Source organism: Podarcis vaucheri (genome assembly GCF_965113315.1).
Source record: "Podarcis vaucheri genome assembly, chromosome: 13".
Lineage (NCBI taxonomy): Eukaryota > Metazoa > Chordata > Lepidosauria > Squamata > Lacertidae > Podarcis > Podarcis vaucheri.
Window position 1 is genome coordinate 37,300,194 of NC_138751.1, and position 18,174 is coordinate 37,318,367.

The 18,174-nt window shown below is 47.9% G+C and overlaps 2 protein-coding genes across 7 annotated transcripts in view; one reads left to right on the plus strand and one right to left on the minus strand.

Annotated features, from left to right (window-relative positions):
- Positions 1 to 543: 543 nt before the first annotated feature.
- On the minus strand, positions 544 to 17,001 carry DUSP3 (dual specificity phosphatase 3). The gene is made up of 3 exons (XM_082194562.1): positions 16,869 to 17,001; positions 5,005 to 5,231; positions 544 to 992 (listed from the first exon to the last, which is right to left on the minus strand). Exons 1-3 carry the CDS (start codon positions 16,988 to 16,990, stop codon positions 784 to 786), a joined length of 558 nt encoding a protein of 185 aa, XP_082050688.1. The 5' UTR covers positions 16,991 to 17,001; the 3' UTR covers positions 544 to 783.
- The window catches only part of LOC309516017 (ras-related protein Rab-18-B-like), a 43,069-nt gene continuing 41,654 nt past the window's right edge, over positions 16,760 to 18,174 (plus strand). For 5 of the 6 annotated variants that reach the window (XM_082194475.1, XM_082194474.1, XM_082194476.1 and 2 more), the window contains exon 1: positions 17,418 to 17,547. In XM_082194475.1, coding sequence (XP_082050601.1) covers positions 17,510 to 17,547 — 38 coding nt within the window. In that variant the 5' untranslated portion in view covers positions 17,418 to 17,509. Of the gene's footprint in view, positions 16,777 to 17,345; positions 17,548 to 18,174 lie in introns of those variants that run through there. The other variant, XM_082194472.1, reaches the window with a different exon arrangement.

Here is an 18,174-nt window from a genome sequence, read left to right on the forward strand (position 1 = left end):
AGAAAAACACAACCCAAGAGTGAGGGTGCATAGAATCACAGCTAAGCAGTGGAACATGGGTAGAAGCCGAGTGGAGGTGAAATGGCAAGCTGGGCTCAACCAGGTGGGACTCCTGGCTCCGAAAAACCTCGCAAGGTCCAAGCGTTCGAGCCAGGAGCCCAACATCTAACCAGCTTGCTTGCCCAAGGTCAGGAGCCCAGGTGGACCCTGCACAGAGACCATATGGACTAGGAACCTGACTCTGTTAAGTTACCACCCTTTGGCACATGCTGTTAGCAAGGGATGAAAGTGGTAGGTTTGGACCAGGGGGTGGGATAGCCCTTGGCCCCTTGACATGTAAATGAAAAAAGGCCCTCCAGATTTAACCCCCAGAGGAGGAGGGAGGGCGGGCACTGGGTCTGCAAGGTGGCACAGCGCAAGAGAGGGTGGCAAGCGAGGACCAACTGCGCTCGCAGTGATCTGGCAACGTGAACACTCGACTTTATCAAAGGCCTTCACAGCTGTGGTGAAAAAAAGGGACTCCGAACAAAATCACACACACAAAAATCACACGCGTTATATCGGGCAGATTCCAAACTTAAAAAAAAGAAAAGACACAAGAGACAAGCTGGCGCCTGGGCGCTGGGCGTTTCAATATTGCAGCAGCGCCCTCCGGCGCCACCCAGGGCAGCAGGAGAAACCAGAAGGGGACCCCTGCCTCCCTCGCGCGGCCTGGCAGTTGGAGCTGGCAACCGAAAGCAACGAACGGGAGTTCCGGCAAGAGAGGGCAAGCGGCGGCGGCCGTTACGGCTTCTTCAGCTTGCCTTCCTTCACCAATCGGTCGTTGAGCTGGCACAGCTGCCGGAGGAAGCCATCGTTGGGGCCGATCTCCCGCTTCTGCCGGACAATGCTGACGGCACTCTTGACATCCATGTTCTGCCGTAGCATGAGGTAAGCGATGACCAGCGTCGGCGAGCGGCTGTAGCCTTCGCGGCAGTGGACAAACACCCGGCCTAAGAGGGGAAGAAGAAGAGTTTGGATTTGATACCCCGCTTTATCACTACCCGAAGGAGTCTCAAAGCGGCTAACATTCTCCTTTCCCTTCCTCCCCCACAACAAACACTCTGTGAGGTGAGTGAGGCTGAGAGACTTCAGAGAAGTGTGACTGGCCCAAGGTCACCCAGCAGCTGAATGTAGAGGAGCGGAGACGCGAACCCAGTTCACCAGATTACAAATCTGCAGTGGTACCTCAGGTTAAGTACTTAATTCGTTCCAGAGGTCCGTTCTTAACCTGAAACTGTTCTTAACCTGAAGCACCACTTTAGCTATTGGGGCCTCCTGCTGCTGCCGTGTCGCCGGAGCCCGATTTCTGTTCTTATCCTGAAGCAAAGTTCTTAACCTGAAGCACTATTTCTGGGTTAGAGGAGTCTGTAACCTGAAGCATATGTAACCTGAGGTACCACTGTATTGCTCTTAACCACTACATCACACTGGCAGGGAAGAAGAGAAAAGCCTGTGTAGTCGCGATATGTGACAACTGGGGGCTCATGGAAGCTATATGCAAGTTTGTGTGTGTGTGTGTGTGTGTGTGTGTGTGTGAGAGAGAGAGAGAGAGAGAGAGAGTATGTAAGTATGTGTAAAATGGAGTCCTTCCTAAGATTAGCAGGCTGCAAAAGAAAATGGGGTCAGAAGAGACAGAAGAGAGATTCTGAAGGGAGAAGGTGACAATCTGCCACCCACCATTTTGATAGGGTATCAGAGGAAGCTGTCTTACTCCAAGTCCTACCATTGGTCCATAGAGTGCAGTATTGTCTATCTCCATTGGCTGCTGTGGGCAGGTTGGACACAGAGGAAACACCTGAGAAACCCCCAAGGGAAGAAGGCTCAGAGCCCGGGGTGTGGTGGTGGGATGACCATGAGTGGTCAGAGGGAGCAGGCTGGGAGGAGGAGGTGTCAGAAGCTGGAGAGGAAACAGGGCTTAGGGAGAAGGGAGAGTTTGTGGCAGAGAGAAGCCCAGAAGCAGAAGGAGAGTGGGATGAGGGAGGCCAAGAGGCAGAGATGAGTCAGGCTGGTGGAGAGTCATGGGGGTCTCAACCCCTCACTTTTCATTAATTCAGACAGGATTTAGGACGTCTTAAACAGGGACATTCATAAATGATGTGTAACCTCCAGGACAGGAATAAAGGTGAAGGGACCCCTGACCGTTAGGTCCAGTCGTGGCCGACTCTGGGGTTGCGGCGCTCATCTCACTTTATTGGCTGAGGGAGCCGGTGTACAGCTTCCGGGTCATGTGGCCAGCATGACTAAGCCGCTTCTGGCGAACCAGAGTAGCCCACGGAAACGCCGTTTACCTTCCCGCCAGAGCGGTACCTATTTATCTACTTGCACATTGACGTGCTCTTGAACTGCTAGGTTGGCAGGAGCAGGGACCGAGCAACGGGAGCTCACCCCGTTGCGGGGATTCGAACCGCCAACCTTCTGATTGGCAAGTCCTAGGCTCTGTGGTTTAACCCACAGCGCCACCCGCGTCCCTTTCAGGACAGGAATACATCCCTATAAAACCCGATGATGAACTGAGACTGGGATAGGTTTTCCTCATTACAAGAAGGTGTTAGGACTGTTTGGCTTTGGGGGAAGAAAGAAAAAAAAGCAGCCGCGCTTGGCCAGGTTCGTGCATTTACATATTAACTTTTCTATTTATACTTTTTCTTTTCTTTTTTGCAAGCTGCTCTGGGTTCTCGCTGCGGATGAGCAGAATAGCAACGCTTAAATAGCAAGAACAAATGACAAGAATTCCAACACTCCAGGGAACTCTCACTCGCCCACAGAGTCCAACTGGCTTTCTTTGTTCGGGAAACAAAATCTCCTTCGAGGTGCGGGAAAAGGACAAACTGTCCAGGCTGTCGCTATTTTCGGGTGGGATCCAGTTACGAAATTGCCCGAAGAGGAGGGCTTGAGAAGCTTTGCCTCCGGGGGAACGAGAGCAAACCACATGTGGGCCGCACAGGAACACGTTAAGTCACAAAAAGGGGGTTGGACTAGATGACCGTCGGGTTCCCTTCCAACTCTACAATTATGAGATTCTATGAGTCTTGTGTCTCCTTGAAGACTACGATGGCATAAATCTTTCCTGGAAACTAGCTCACAAAAGCTTATGCCACAAGCCAGCCCCCCCCCCCCCAATTCTGGTTCCCTCCAGATTCTCACATTGTTTCAGAAGGCAAAAAGGTTGTTAGATTCGCTTTAAAATGTGAACACAATCAAATTTCTAACCCAGGGGCCAGCAAACGTTTTCAGCAGGGGGCCGGTTCACTGTCCTTCAGACCTTGCGGGGGGCGGGACTATATTTTGGGGGGGGAAATGAACGAATTCCTATGCCCCACAAATAACCCAGTGATGCATTTTAAATAAAAGGACACATTCTGATCATGTAAAAACACCAGGCAGGTCCCACAAATAATCCAGAGATGCATTTAAAATAAAAGGGCATATTCTACTCATGTAAAAACACGCTGATTCCCGGACCATCCGTAGGCCGGATTTAGAAGGCAATTTGGCCGGATTCGGCCCCCAGGCCTTAGTTTGCCTACCCCTGTTCTAACCCAAACCTAACAGGGAGAAAGGAATGCTGAAGGTTAGCAGATGCCAGTGCCAGTTTGGAAGAACTCTGTACGTAGAGGAGGTACCCACTGAGCTGCCCGGGGACTTGAAAACAGCTGCGCCGCGGATTCAAAATATGAATGAATCAGCAACAGCAGATTTAAACAGGCTGTCAAACTGCAAGCAGTTGAAAGCCAAGACCCGACTCTTCACTTCGTAAGAACCTAAGTGGGCCTTCTTGGTGGTGGCACCCGCCCTGTGGAACACCCTCCCATCAGATGTCAAAGAAATAAACAACTACCTGACTTATAGAAGACATCTGAAGGCAGCTCTGTTTAGGGAAGTTTTTAATGTTTGATGTTTTAAATATTCTGTTAGGACCTGGCTAGAGTGGCTGGGGAAACCCAGCCAGATGCGCAGGATATAAATAATAAATTATTAATTGATGATGAAGATGATGATGATCAAGCAGCCAATGGCCCATTGAGTCCAGCGTACTGGTATAAGCCAGATACTTATATGGGAAGCCTTGAAGCAGGATTTGAGCAGAAGAGTTGTCTCCCCTCCTGTGGTTTCCAGCGATTGTCATTCAGAAGCAGCGTTGCTGCTCCCGCCTGCACAACCCAGCTCAAATATATAAAAGCACAGAATCCACCATCAATCTGAAAGCGATCCTCAGCCAGCAGACAAAAGCTGTACTCTCGGTGAGAATAATGGGGTATACTTTACATGTTTCTCCTGCTAATCCTCCCACGCTACCGCTGATTCCCTTCAATTCATGTCCCTTAAATTCCGCACAAATACACACATACCGTATTTTGTGCTCTATAAGACTCACTTTTTCCCTCCTAAAAAGTAAGAGGAAATGTGTGTGCGTCTTATGGAGCGAATGCAGGCTGCATAGCTATCCCAGAAGCCAGAACAGCAAGAGGGATTGCTGCACAGCGATCCCTCTTGCTGTTCTGGCTTCTGAGATTCAGAATATTTTTTTTCTTGTTTTCCTCCTCCAAAAACTAGGTGCGTCTTATGGTCTGGTGCACCTTATGGAGCGAAAAATACGGTACATCCTGGAGATGAGAATGATCACAAAAATCCAAATTGACAAGGGACTAAGAGGCCACTGATCCGGACCAGCCATTCGCAAACTGGTGTCCTCCTGTTTTTAGACTTACAACTCCCTGATGCAGCAAGCAGGACACCGGATTGGTTCAGACTCTCCAGCCTGCCCTCCTTTGCGCTCAAGGCTACCATGCAACGCAAAGAGCAACCAAACGCATCTGTAAGCAGGGGACAGGGAAATAGCAAGGGAGGGCCATGGTGTAGCTTGGCCCGCAGAACGCAGCAGAATGCAGTTCAGCAGGACAAGCAGTCCATTCCCATAGCGGAGGAACAGGTTCTTGCAGCTGCGACAGGTGACACTCTCACCATCTTTCTGTGCCAACGCCTTCTCGATGAAATCGGCAGCTTCCTCAAAGTAGCGGCTGAGGTTGAACTCCTGGGTGTCGTTGGCCTTGATGCCGTGATAAGTGATGCCTGTGCCTTCGTAGAACTCGGCATTGGTGTTCACGTGCATGAAAGACTTGCCTTCCGCCGCGTTCAGGATGTGGGTGATGCCCAGGCGTTGCAGGCGCATAACATTCTTGGCTATGAACCTGTAATGGGAAGATTGAGTCATGTCATGTGTGTGTGTGATTTTTATTACATTTTCTGTTTTACATTTTAGAACATTCACTTAAAGAACCTTAAAATATCAATGACTTCCCTTCCTCTCTTTCCACAGTTCATTTTGCACAACATAAATACCTGCATATTTTATACAAGCTAACCAGTCAGTATTCCATTATTACACCCATCAAAACTTATTGACACTGTTGAATTTATCTTAATGCTGCCAGTGTTTTCAAACAAACAAAATTGTCCTTCATATATTCAAATAAACATTTCCCAATCTTCTGTAAACGTATGCTCTTCTTGTTCTTTTATCTATATATGTTAGGCCCGCAAGCTGCATATGTTCCATCAGTTTAAGTTGCCAATACTCTTTAGTCGGGACTTCTCTCGTTTTTCATTTTTGGGCTAACGAAACATGAGCTGCAGTAGTGGCATACATAAATAACCTTTTCTGACACCTGGGAATTTCCATCTGAGTTACCCCCAACAAAAAGGACTCTGGGGTTTTCGGGAGGTTGTTTTTTTTTAAAAAAAGTATTTTTTATAAAGTATGCAGGGATTTATGATATGTAAAGGGATACGGGTGGCACTGTGCGTTAAACCACAGAGCCTAGGACTTGCCGATCAGAAGGTCGGCGGTTCGAATCCCCGCGACGGGGTGAGCTCCCGGTGCTCGGTCCCTGCTCCTGCCAACCTAGCAGTTCGAAAGCACATCAAAGCGCAAGTAGATAAATAGGTACCACTCCAGAGGGAAGGTAAACAGCGTTTCGTGTGCTACTCTGGTTCGCCAGAAGCGGCTTAGTCATGCTGGCCACATGACCCGGAAGCTGTACGCCGGCTCCCTCGGCCAATATAGCAAGATGAGCACCGCAACCCCAGAGTCGGCCACGACTGGACCTAATGGTCAGGGGTCCCTTTACCGTTACCAACCGTTTGAACTGAGCCATTGGCCTAAAAGGTCTTAATCCACAAACCCCATAGAGGACAACACACAATTTTTGTGCTGAAAGCAACAGTTCTGGAGGGCAGCCGGGGGGAGGGGAGAGAGAAGAGACTTTCTTGCCCATCCCCAGAGAGGGCCATAAACTCCTGCCTGCTTTAAATCTGGAGCTCATCCTAGCAAGTCTTGTAACATTACTCCAGCCGCCGGATCAACATTACCCTCTGCAGAATATTGCACTAGCAGAGAGAGAGAGAGACTGCTTGTTACCAGTGAGAGAAATGTCAGAAACCTCTTGGTGTAAAAGACTGGCTTAAGGGACAGAAGATTTGCCAGAGTGTAGAAAATTCAGATCTGTGGCTGAGGAGAATAGGTTCCTCAACCAATACATTGTGAATACACACAAAAAGCCAAGGTAGCCCATGAATTATAGAAATCTATTACACAAACAAAACTTTGAAACGTTTTTTTAAAAAAATTGATCAGAGCCCAGTGGCCAATAGATTCATCTTCATATGCAAAGGCCCTGAACAAAGTGGATATAAAAATCAATTAAAATAAAATAACATGTGCAGTTGCATGAAACAAATATTTCCCCAAAGCCAATTATCTGCAGCCAGATGAGTTTCGACTAATCCATCTTCTTTAGTGGCAGATAAAGAATGCCAAACACCAGCAAGAGGAGGAACCCAGAAGGTATAATCATATTTAGGATAGGCCACGATTGCAACAGCAAAAATCCAAAGCATTAGATGTAATAATAATAATAATAATAATAATAATAATAATAATAATTTGTTATTTGTACCCCGCCCATCTGGCTGGGTTTCCCCAGCCACTCTGGGCGGCTTCCACAGAGACCAAAAATACACTAAAATGTCACACATTAAAAACTTCCCTGAACAGGGCTGCCTTCAGATGTCTTCTGAATGTCAGGTAGTTGTTTATCGCTTTGACATCTGATGGGAGGGCGTTCCACAGGGCGGGTGCCACTACCGAGAAGGCCCTCTGCCTGGTTCCCTGTAGCCTCACTTCTCGCAATGAGGGAACTGCCAGAAGGCCCTCGGCGCTGGACCTCAGTGTATCCGGGCAGAACGATGGGGGTGGAGACGCTCCTTCAGGTATACTGGGCCGAGGCCGTTTTGGGCTTTAAAGGTCAGCACCAACACTTTGAATTGTGCTCGGAAACATACTGGGAGCCGATGTAGGTCTTTCAAGACCGGTGTTATATGGTCTCGGTGGCCGCCCCCAGTCACCAGTCTAGCTGCCACATTCTGGATTAGTTGTAGTTTCCTGGTCACCTTCAAAGGTAGCCCGACGTAGAGCGCATTGCAGTAGTCCAAGCGGGAGATAACCAGAGCATGCCCCACTCTGGCAAGACAGTCCGCGGGCAGGTAGGGTCTCAGCCTGCGTAGACGTTGTAGTCTTCAAAAAGAAGCATTGGTCCACCCCCAGAATCCCAAAAGCTTGTTTTCACACAGAATCATATAATTTGGAAGGGAACACGAGGGTTGTGTAGTCCACTCCCCCTGCAATGCAGGGATCTTTCACCCAACATGGGGTTTGAACCCACAACCCTGAGATTAAGAGCCTCAAGCTCTACTGACTGTGCTATCTCCCAGGTGTAAAACATCATTGTGTGGTTTACAGCAGCCCTGAGATGTAGCGTGGTATTAAACCTCTACTGCAGGACTCAGTTACGTTAGTATTTTTTAATGCATTATAACACTGTGACATCAGACGGGGCTGTAGAGTTTGATCCTTCGGCAACATGAATTCCTGTTATAAGCTTTACAACGCCTTTCCCTGAAATGTTTTTTTTTTATGTGTCTAGATCCAGCCACAGGCTCAGCTGAAGCTGAGAGAATGAAGTAACACTGCAATGTTGTCCCTTGAGCTTATCTCTCAACATTGTAGGTTGGGCTGAGAGTCTACAGTGGTACCTCAGGTTAAGAACTTAATTCGTTCCGGAGGTCTGTTCTTAACCTGAAACTGTTCTTAACCTGAAGCACCACTTTAGCTAATGGGGCCTCCTGCTGCTGCGCCGCCGGAGCATGATTTCTGTTCTCATCCTGAAGCAAAGTTCTCAACCCGAGGTAATATTTCTGGGTTAGCGGAGTCTGTAACCTGAAGCGTATGTAACCTGAAGCGTATGTAACCCGAGGTACCAGTGTAACAATTGTAATTTCTGACTTATTTATAGCATTTTTGTTTCCTTTGTGTAGATTCAACCATAGTTTGTACATCATTATTATTTTAGCAAAGGGACAGATGAGGTTCATCAACCTGGGAAGGTAGCCCATCTAGGAGGAGGAAAACTCTGATCCTAAACCTCTGCTGCTTTGTGGGATGTTTTCAGGAACAGAAAAGGATAAGGTGTAAACCCTACACAAATCTGGAGAAGAAGAAGAGGAAGAAGAGGAAGAAGAGGAGGAGGAGGAGGAAGAAGAAGAAGAAGAAGAAGAAGAAGAAGAAGAAGAAGAAGAAGAGGAGGAGGAGGAGGAGGAGTAGTAGTAGTAGTTTGGATTTGATATCCCGCCTTATCACTACCCTAAGGAGTCTCAAAACGGCTAATATTCTCCTTTCCCTTCCTTCCCCACAACAAACACTCTGTGAGGTGAGTGGGGCTGAGAGACTTCAGTGAAGTATGACTAGCCCAAGGTCACCCAGCAGCTGCATGTGGAGGAGCGGAGACGCGAACCCGGTTCCCCAGATTACGAGACTACCGCTCTTAACCATTACACCACACTGGCTCTTTAGAGTCTTTAAGATGGTTGGATGGCGCCTTGTACGCCTCATTCCAGCAACTCCTGCAGGCAAACATATTGCTCTGCTTTCCTTTGGACCACATCAGCGAGGCTGATAGGGGGGTGTCTTATCATCTGGGCAGGCCAGGCTTGTGCCCCAGAGGCACACTCCATGGTCTCTCGAGACAGACGGATGCCAACAATTTTAAGGGGGAGTTCCACAACAGAGGTGGGGAGCCTGAAGTTTTCGGAAGATGCTCCCCACTCCAATCTACGGAGGGGGGAACTGCTGGAGGATGTGGCCCTCTTTACAAACAGGATTTGCAAATGTTCCCCTGAACGAGTTAATAATTTTCAATAGTTCACGACATGGCGTGGGGGGGGGGGAGACGAAGAGGAGGGGTTGTGTTGCCCAAGATTAATGACATCTCAGGTCCTCGATATCCTCACCCCACCCCACACGTAGCAATGGGTCAGCAGCAGGAGAAGGAAACAGCATTCTCCAAGCATGCTGGGAAATTGCAATATCCCTGCAAAAGAAAAGAACTTGCATATTGCAGGAACAAGGATCAGAACCAAAAGAATTCTTATTTGCATCAGCCACTGGCCATAGCAATAAAGGAAAAGAAAATGTACTGAAGATAGAGGTAAAAACTTAACTATACAAAATACATTTGGGAGGTTTACGTCAATAATCAAGTAACAATGCACGAACAAGTGTGTGGCAGCAGTGCATCTACTGCACAAAAACAAAAGGGCCTGAGAAGAAATATACATTTTTTAAAAAAACCAGAAGCATTTTTACTTGGTATTATAGGTCAGGACATTAATAGGCAAGATGTTAAATTGTTTTTATATGCAACAACTGCGGCAAGGGTATTGTTAGCCCAGAAATGGAAACAAGAAGAAATTCTGACGAAAGAAGAATGGCAGACGAAATTAATGGACTATGCAGAATTGGGCAAAATGACAGGAAAGATTCGAAACCTGCAGGACCAGAGATTCACAGAAGATTGGAAGAATTATTTGAAGAGCAACTGTAATCAACAAATTACGCTAGTAAGACTACAATAAGTTTTGTAAGGAGAAATATACGAAGTGTTACAAAGTAGAAAAAAATAGAGATATTGGTTATGAGATTGAAATGTAATAGGGAAGATAAGAAATGCATACTGAGAGATTAGATTGGAAAATTTTCAGACAGGATTGATGGAAGTAAAAAATTTGAATAAGATGTAAAAGTACAGTGGTGCCTCGCAAGACGAAATTAATTCGTTCCGCAAGTTTTTTCTTCTTACGAGTTTTTCGTCTTGCGAAGCACGGTTTCCCATAGGAATGCATTGAAAATCAATCAATGCGTTCCTATGGAGACCGTCCAGGGACAGAGGGGAAGCGCCGCGTGCCTTCCCCTCTGTCCCCGGACCTGTTTAAAGCAAGGGGCAGCGGGGAGAAGATCGCTTCTCCCCGTTGCCGCCCCTTGGTTCAAAAGGGGTCCGGGGAGAGAGGGGAAGGCGCGTGCACCTTCCCCTCTGTCCCCGGAGATTGCGGGGCTGGCAACAGGGAGAAGCGATCTTCTCCCCGCCGCCCCTTGCTTCAAAAGAGGTCCGGGGACAGCGGGGAAGACGCGCTGCGCTTCCCCGCTATTTCCGGAGCTTGCGGGGCAAGCTTCGTTTTGCGAAGCAAGCCCATAGGGAAATGCATCTTGCGAAGCGGCTAAGAAAACGAAAAACTCCTTCATCTAGCGAGTTTTTCGTCTTCCGAGGCGTTCGTCTTGCGGGGCACCACTGTATGTTTAATTACTGTTGAAAATTATATGTTAAAAAAAACTAATAACAATTATATTAAAAAAAAAGAGAAGACCCTTTGGGTTGTTCCTTAGGACCATACATAGGAACAAAAGTTTTGAGGCATCCTCAATTACACCTTCATCTAACCTTCAGATTTTAATTAACACTCCTTGCTCCCGTCTTCCCTGGACCGTTTACCTATTTTTTCTTTCCTTTTTCTTTTTGCAGACGCTGCAATTCTGCATCCTGAATTTCTAGTTCAGAGCAGCCTGACCTTTTACTTCGACTTGTATTAAAATGCACAGAGTTCATTGGTGCCCTGCTTAGTTAGCACTCCTGTATCAATGACCTTGTCAGCATTTGTACCAATCAATGTCTTCTCCAAACATCTTCTTCAATGACTTAAAAAACAACAACAAACATTTCTTCCGGATTTAAAATATATAAAGATAGAGGAAACTGGATCTGCACTACCAAGAATCGCCAATGTATTTCATCAAATTCTCTCTTCTCTTAACTGAGAGAAAGTGGTCCACCACTGTGCTGAAAGGCCTGGGTTCAAGTTCCCTCCTCTGCCAAATACTCACTGTGTGAGCTTAGGAAAATCAACATGGTCACCTCAAATGTGAATCTAACTCACAGACATCATGCCAAAGAATAGTTAACCATGGTTTGGAGCAATGTTTGACTTGACAAACCACGGTTTTCAACCTACCAGCAAACCACAATCAGAAACCATGGTCTGGAGTGAGTTTGCAAACCACTGCATTGTGTTGTTGTTGTTATCATCATTATTTTTATTAATAAAATTTCTATACAGTGGTACCTTGGAAGTCGAACGGAATCCGTTCCGGAAGTCCGTTCGACTTCCAAAATGTTCAGGAACCAAGGCACGGCTTCCAATTGGCTGTAGGAAGCTCCTGCAGCCAATCGGAAGCCGCAGAAGTTGCGTTGGATGTTCAGGTTCCAAAGAACGTTCAGAAACCGGAACAATCACTTCCGGTTTTCAATCGTTCGGGAGCCGAAACACACACATACCAAGGCGTACGAGTTCTGAGGTATGACTGTACTGCCCTTCATCTAAGGATCGCATAGCAGTTTACAATATAAAAACACAAAAATGCATACCACCATAACAAACAAAACCACCTCCCTCCAGTTTAAAATGCCATAGATTGCTTAATTAGCCAAAGGCCTGGAAAATGAGGAACAAAGATGCCAATCGTGTTTTGCATGTTGTCAGACTCAACAAACCAAAGGGCCGTTGATCTGCCTTGAGGCTGATGCAACAAGAAACTGGAATACTGATCAAGATGATCACGGAAAACAGGCAAGTAGTCTAAAAATGGTCTGCCTGTACATTTCCATGCTCAAACCAGGGTTTGGGCTATTACGGTAACTACAGTTAGCGGTATGCAAACCACGGTCGGGCATGGTGTCGGGTTATTGTTAGAAAGACACAGAACATTTTGAAGTGCTTTGGAAATTAAAAGAGCAATGTAAAATCCTAAGTGGCAACTATGTCTTGAGGGTACCAGGATTTAAGAGCACGTGAACGTAAAAGCATCTGCCTACCCACGGCTTCCAACACTGCGCACATAAGACCAGACCTTGTGCAGCGATTATGACCTCTGGGTCTTTGATGGGGTGGGGAGCCTGTGACCCCAAAATATTGTTTGACTCCAGCTGGACCCCATCTGGAGGGCCTCTCACCCTATGTGCTCACAGACAAGGATTAATATCCCCATTCGCATAAAGGTACACAGCGCCAGCAGAGGAAGACTTTCCTTCTTTTCCAGCCACAACCGCCAACGCCTCAAGGTAATTACAGGATCTTAAGGGATAATCAATCCCTATTCAAGTAGAAGCTTGGCAAGTAGAAGCCTGAAGGGGGCCAGCTGGTGCCAAGGGCAATTTCCCAAATCGGGCACCTAGTGACGTTAATCATTCCCCCTTGGACACTGCATGGGCTGGCGCTGCCAGAGTTAAGTGGACGAAGGCCCATTGACATCGATGGGCTTAGAAATGCTGACTCTGCAAAGGAGAGGTATGCTGTCTCACAATAGGGACAGGTCTTCCTTCTGGTCAGTTACAGTTATGCTTCCTACAGCTGGCATAAATGGCAATGGCCGGAGTGTTAGAAACTCATATATAAGCTTGCAAAAACGGAACTCCACAGCGTCACCTGGTGTCACAGTGTTATAATGCATATATACGACGCACATAAAGTGCTTTTTCTTTGCTGATGTAAGCTGAGTCCCATGTCTGAAATAACGATGGAGCTGTGTAGAGGCATTGGCTGGCTTCACAGTTTTTCCCACATTGTGATTTTTACATAGCACACACACACACACACACACACACACACACACACACACACACCATGATTTGCGATATATTGCCAGGTCAAAAATTATGAAACCCGTATCGCAATATGGACTTCAAACCGGTTTTGCACAATATATTGATATATCTCCCAACCTGAAACGTATAAATCCATATGTACAAATCCTGTCTTCATATAAATATTGCCTGACATTTCTGGATGACAAATCTAGGGCTAGGTTAGAGTTGATCTGTGGCTAAACCTGTGGCCTACGAGCTTCAGCAGCTCAGTCCAAAAGGTCTGCTTAATGTTTGGTGGTTCTTTATTTGAAATTCCTGCATTGCAGGGAATTGGGTGACCCTCAGGGTCCCTTCCAACGCCACAAATCTACGATTCTATGACATTTGCCTCTGGTTGAACTGGTTGAACTGGTTGAACTGGAATAGGGCTACACATGGCCTTTTCACAAAGGTGATCAGGCGCCATTCACAGGGCACCCCAGCAAGTACCATAAATGGAGGGCTAAACTGAGGCCTGCGCCTGCAGCGGAAACGAGGCGGGAAAGCTCTGAGGTGATGGAATGAGCAGGGGGGCTAGCCATTTTGAAATGCAACCCCCTGCAATGCAAAACGCTCCCTGACAGCAGAAGGATGGACGAGCAGAGCAAAGTTCTAGTCAGCCCCTTATCTGCTCTGCTGATTTTCTTCTTGTAATAAGTTTTTGTTTGGTTTAAAATAAAATAAAAATGTACGCGAGCATTCATATCCCTTTGCAATCTGAAGAATTACATTCCATCTTGTCACTTCAGGATTTTTCATCCCGCTGTATGGATAGATCCAGGCCTCAACTCATACCCTCCAACATTTCTCCAATGGAAATAGGGACGTCCAATAATAATAATATCAATAATGATGATGATTTATAGCCCACCCATCTGACTGGGTTGCCCCAGCCACTCTGGGTGGCTTCCAACCTAAATTAAAATGAAATTTAAAAAGCGAAACATAAAAAAAACCCCAACCTTATAAAGGTTGTATCCACTTGGCTGGGGGGGGGGTCGCATAACTCCATACCCTCCAACATTTCTCCGATAGAAATAGGGACGTCCTAAGGAAAATCGGGACATTCCAGGGTCAAATCAGAAACTGGGGTGGCTTTTGTAAATCTGGGGCTGTCCCTGGAAAATAGGGACACCTGGAAGGTCTGCTAAACTTACAAGGGAGACCATGAGTCGTTTTCAGACTCTGGATTGCAAATATATAAAACCTGCCTTCTTACTACAGTAAGCCAGCTGGCCTAGAAAATGCCACGGTGCTGTTTTGGTATTTACAGGTGACTTTATGGGGAAAGGCCAAAGCTCAGCACTTAGAGCGCACAAATGCAGCAGGTTCCAAAGACCAGCCCAAATTTTAAAAATCCCAAGAAGGAAGAATGAACAGCGAGTGGCTTCTCTTCCTGTAGCCACTGCCAGAGCACTTTCAGAACATCACTGTTTTTGAGCGGGATTCAATCAGATGCCAGCAAATTTGGGCTGTGCAATTATGGTGGATCGGGAGGCCCTTGCACAGCAAACCCGCTTTCCCAAAGGATTGGACCTTTTGCAAATAATGAGAGGGGAAACGTACTTGTTTGACGCAACGCCAGCTAACCTTCCCACAAATAAATCAGAGGTCATTTGGAAGTGGCCCCAGTCAGTGAGAGAGAAAATACTGAGCTGCGCAGCCTAATTTTATGGCTGTGCCTTGCATATAAGCTCATGCGTTTCCAAATACGTAAGGCGGTGACACACCCAAACCTACTTGCTTTCCGGAAAAATCCAGGCCGCAAGGAAGGAAGATGGTGCTGGCAGAGGGTGAAAAGGGGGCTTATTTTAGGGCAGAAACGAGAAACCAACTCCCATCAGCCCCAGCCATCATTGCCAATGGTTAGGGATAATGTAAATTGAAGTCCAATTACAGCTGAGTTATTGACTTGACTTGAAAGGTTGGGAGGCAGCATAGCTGAGTTGGTTACAGCATGGTGCTGATAACACCAAGGTTGTAGGTTCGATTCCTGTATGGGACAGCTGCGTTTTCCTACATTGCAGGGGGTTGAACTAAATGATCCTCAGGGTCCCTCTCAACTCTACAATTCTGTGATAGTTACATCTTACCAGTTTCTGCAGCCACAGCAGGTGCTGTGATTTTCCAGCAGTTTGGTTTCTCCCCCCGAAAGGCATACTTCATTGTCTCTCGAAACAGACAGATGCCCTAAAGTTTCCTCTCCAGATACGTGCACAGAAAGACTGGGGCCAATTCCTACCCTATTAAAAGTGTTTAATGGGACCTGCAAATCTTTACCATCTTCCAAAAGTTAAGAGCAAAGAGCAGGTTGCAAAGCCCTGACGGAAGCCAAGGTACACGCCAGCCAACAAAGCTTTCTCATACAATTTACAGATACGAGGAAGGCAGAAGTCAGGGTTTTTGAAACATCACTTGTAGAAACATCCCAGTGCTTAGTCCTAAGGAGATGCGGAGGCAGCCGCTAGTGCAACAAACAGAGTTTAACTTCCTGGAACAAGATGTCAAAATGGTTTACCAGCCACCAAGACTATCACTGAAGTTTGGTTACTTGCACTCGACCTGTTCCAAAGATCTCTCCCTCCCTCTTCTCTCACGAAATGGAAGTATACCTGTTTTTATTTGGCAGATTGTGGACTTGATTTTACCCACCAGTTAAAGTACAGGGCTTCCCCCAAAGAATACTGGGAATTATTGTTTCTTAAGGATACTGGGAATTATGGCTCTGTGAGGGAGGAGCTACAGTTACCAGGATTCTTGGCAGGGGTGTTTTAAATGTGTGGTGTGTACACAGCCACAGAATACATTTCTCTCAACATGACATGATCAAATCTCAGGGTTGAGCACATTGGCGCAACCAGGATTTATGTCAGGGGTTCAGGATTTATGTTGGGGGGGGGGGGCAGACGGGCCAGAGCCAAGCTATCTGTGACGTGATGGGTCAGTTAGTTCAGTATTTTTATTTATTTATTTGATGGCAGGGGGGAGCTGCCCCCTTGCGTTGAATGGAAGGTCCCATCTTCGATTCCTGGCATTTTGAGTATCTGAAGGATTGCGGGAGATGGAAAAGGCTGAACCTGAAACCCTGGAGAGCTGCTGCTAGTCCGAGTAGACAATATGGGTGCAGGTAAGACCAAGTGCATATCAAATCAGCTTCATATATTTGTACATAGCAAATTTAGCGTCCCAGAGTCTCTCGCCTCTCCTTTGCCCTCCATCGGTTTGGCAGGGGGCCTGGGTTCCAATCACCTGCAGGCATTTGGACAAGCGTCAATCAATTGCCTTCCGTCCCCCAAACTTTAACATGGGAGCAGCAGCAGCCCTCCAACCCGGAGGGCAATGAACACTTAGCTGCCCCACAGCCCTAAGAGGAGGTTCAACTATACGCACGATGACGGCAACCAAACCTGTCAACTGTAATAAACACCACGCAGGGGGGGTGGGGGGGTGGAGGTCCCTAGCCCTGTCACTGGAATTAGGGACCTTCCCCTCCCCGCGGTGGTAGAAGGACTCATTCTCTGCCCCCCACCCCTTGCATCCCACCCCCACCAGCAACGTCCTCCCCGTTTTCCAGCCCACCCCGCCGTCCTCAACCTGACCCCCCCCCCTCGCCCCAGTTTTCATCTGTCGCTCTTTCCCAGGCCTACAGACAGCCTCATGGATTGGGGTAGGGTGTTCTTGCTCCCCACCCCCCCACCCCACAACCGAGGAGGGGAGAGCGGTGGGGGTGGGGGGTTGAGGTTTGGGGGAGAAACTCACGCGTTGCCCACGTGGATCCGGGGCGCCACCTCGTTGCTGTGCGCGCTGGGGAGGCTGTAGCAGCCGCTGCCGTTGGCCAGCAGGTCGTTGAGCTCTTCCACCGAAATCTGGAACTCTGACATGGCTCGCTCGCCCCGCCGCTATGGGCAGGGCTGCCTCCCCGCTCCTTTCCCCGGGCCCGGCCTGATAGGAGGGGCCGCGATCAGCTGGTGCGCGCCGGGCAACTCCCAGCGCCAGGCCGGGAGGAAGCGGACGAGTCCGTGCGCCCTGGGCGCACCGCCAGCAAAGCGCGGCCGCCCCCAGGACCCGTTTCCACCCGCCACCTCCCTCCCTTAGGCCATCGAGAGCGCGCCCAGTTGCTCCATTCGGGAGTCACCGATTTGCACCGGCAATCACACACACGGGCCAAAATAGCTTTCCTCCCGTTTTTGTTTTTTTACTCCGGATCCGTTAAATCTTGGTGTTTATAGTTTAAAGCTACAGGTGCCCTCCTGAATTCGAGGTTTGCGGGAGAGGGATGGGTTCTCTCTCTCTCGGCGGGAGCGAAAAAACCCCAACTCTTCCGCCTTGAGACAGCTTCTCATGCTCCGGAGGCGACTTGGGCCTCCTGCTGGCCCGGCTCCGAATCAAAGCTTAGCTATATGACGACCTTCCCCTGCTCCGGATCTCTTTGGTGCGGGTAAGGTGGGGGAAATCCCGCTTTTGAGCCCCTTCTCTGCGCCAACGCGTGGCTGTTAGTCCCAAGAGAATCCTTGCCTTCTCGATTTCTACAGGAGCAATCAGTACGAAATTCAGTCTGGGTTTTTAGCCGCCGTGGAAGCCAGGCAATGGATCTCAGTGGTTTAAAATACGTTTAGGATCTCAGCCTGAAGATGGGATCCTGTGCACTCATACTTGGGTGCAAATCCTGTAGGAATCAGTGCTATTTCTGCGAAAACTCCATCTGGTGCATAAAAAAAAATCAGACACAGCACTTCTTAGATCCCCTATAGAGGAGCCGGGGAACCTGTGGCCTTACCGATGCTGTTGGACTCCAACTCCCATCAGCCTTCGCCAGCAACGTGGCCAATTGTCAGGGGATGATGGGAGTTGCAGTCCCGCAATATCTAGAGGTCCCCGGGTCTGGGCACACTGCGCTATACGTCGCAGGGCAGACAGACTTCACAGATATATTTGAAGGTTAAACCGTGATGCTGAACGTGGGCTTGGGAACTGAGTCTAGTATCTACCTTCAAGCAGAAGAAGGAGAACATTGCCAAATTGCTGTTCCACCGTTTTGCAAGCGCAGGTTTGCTGAGGCTCGTAG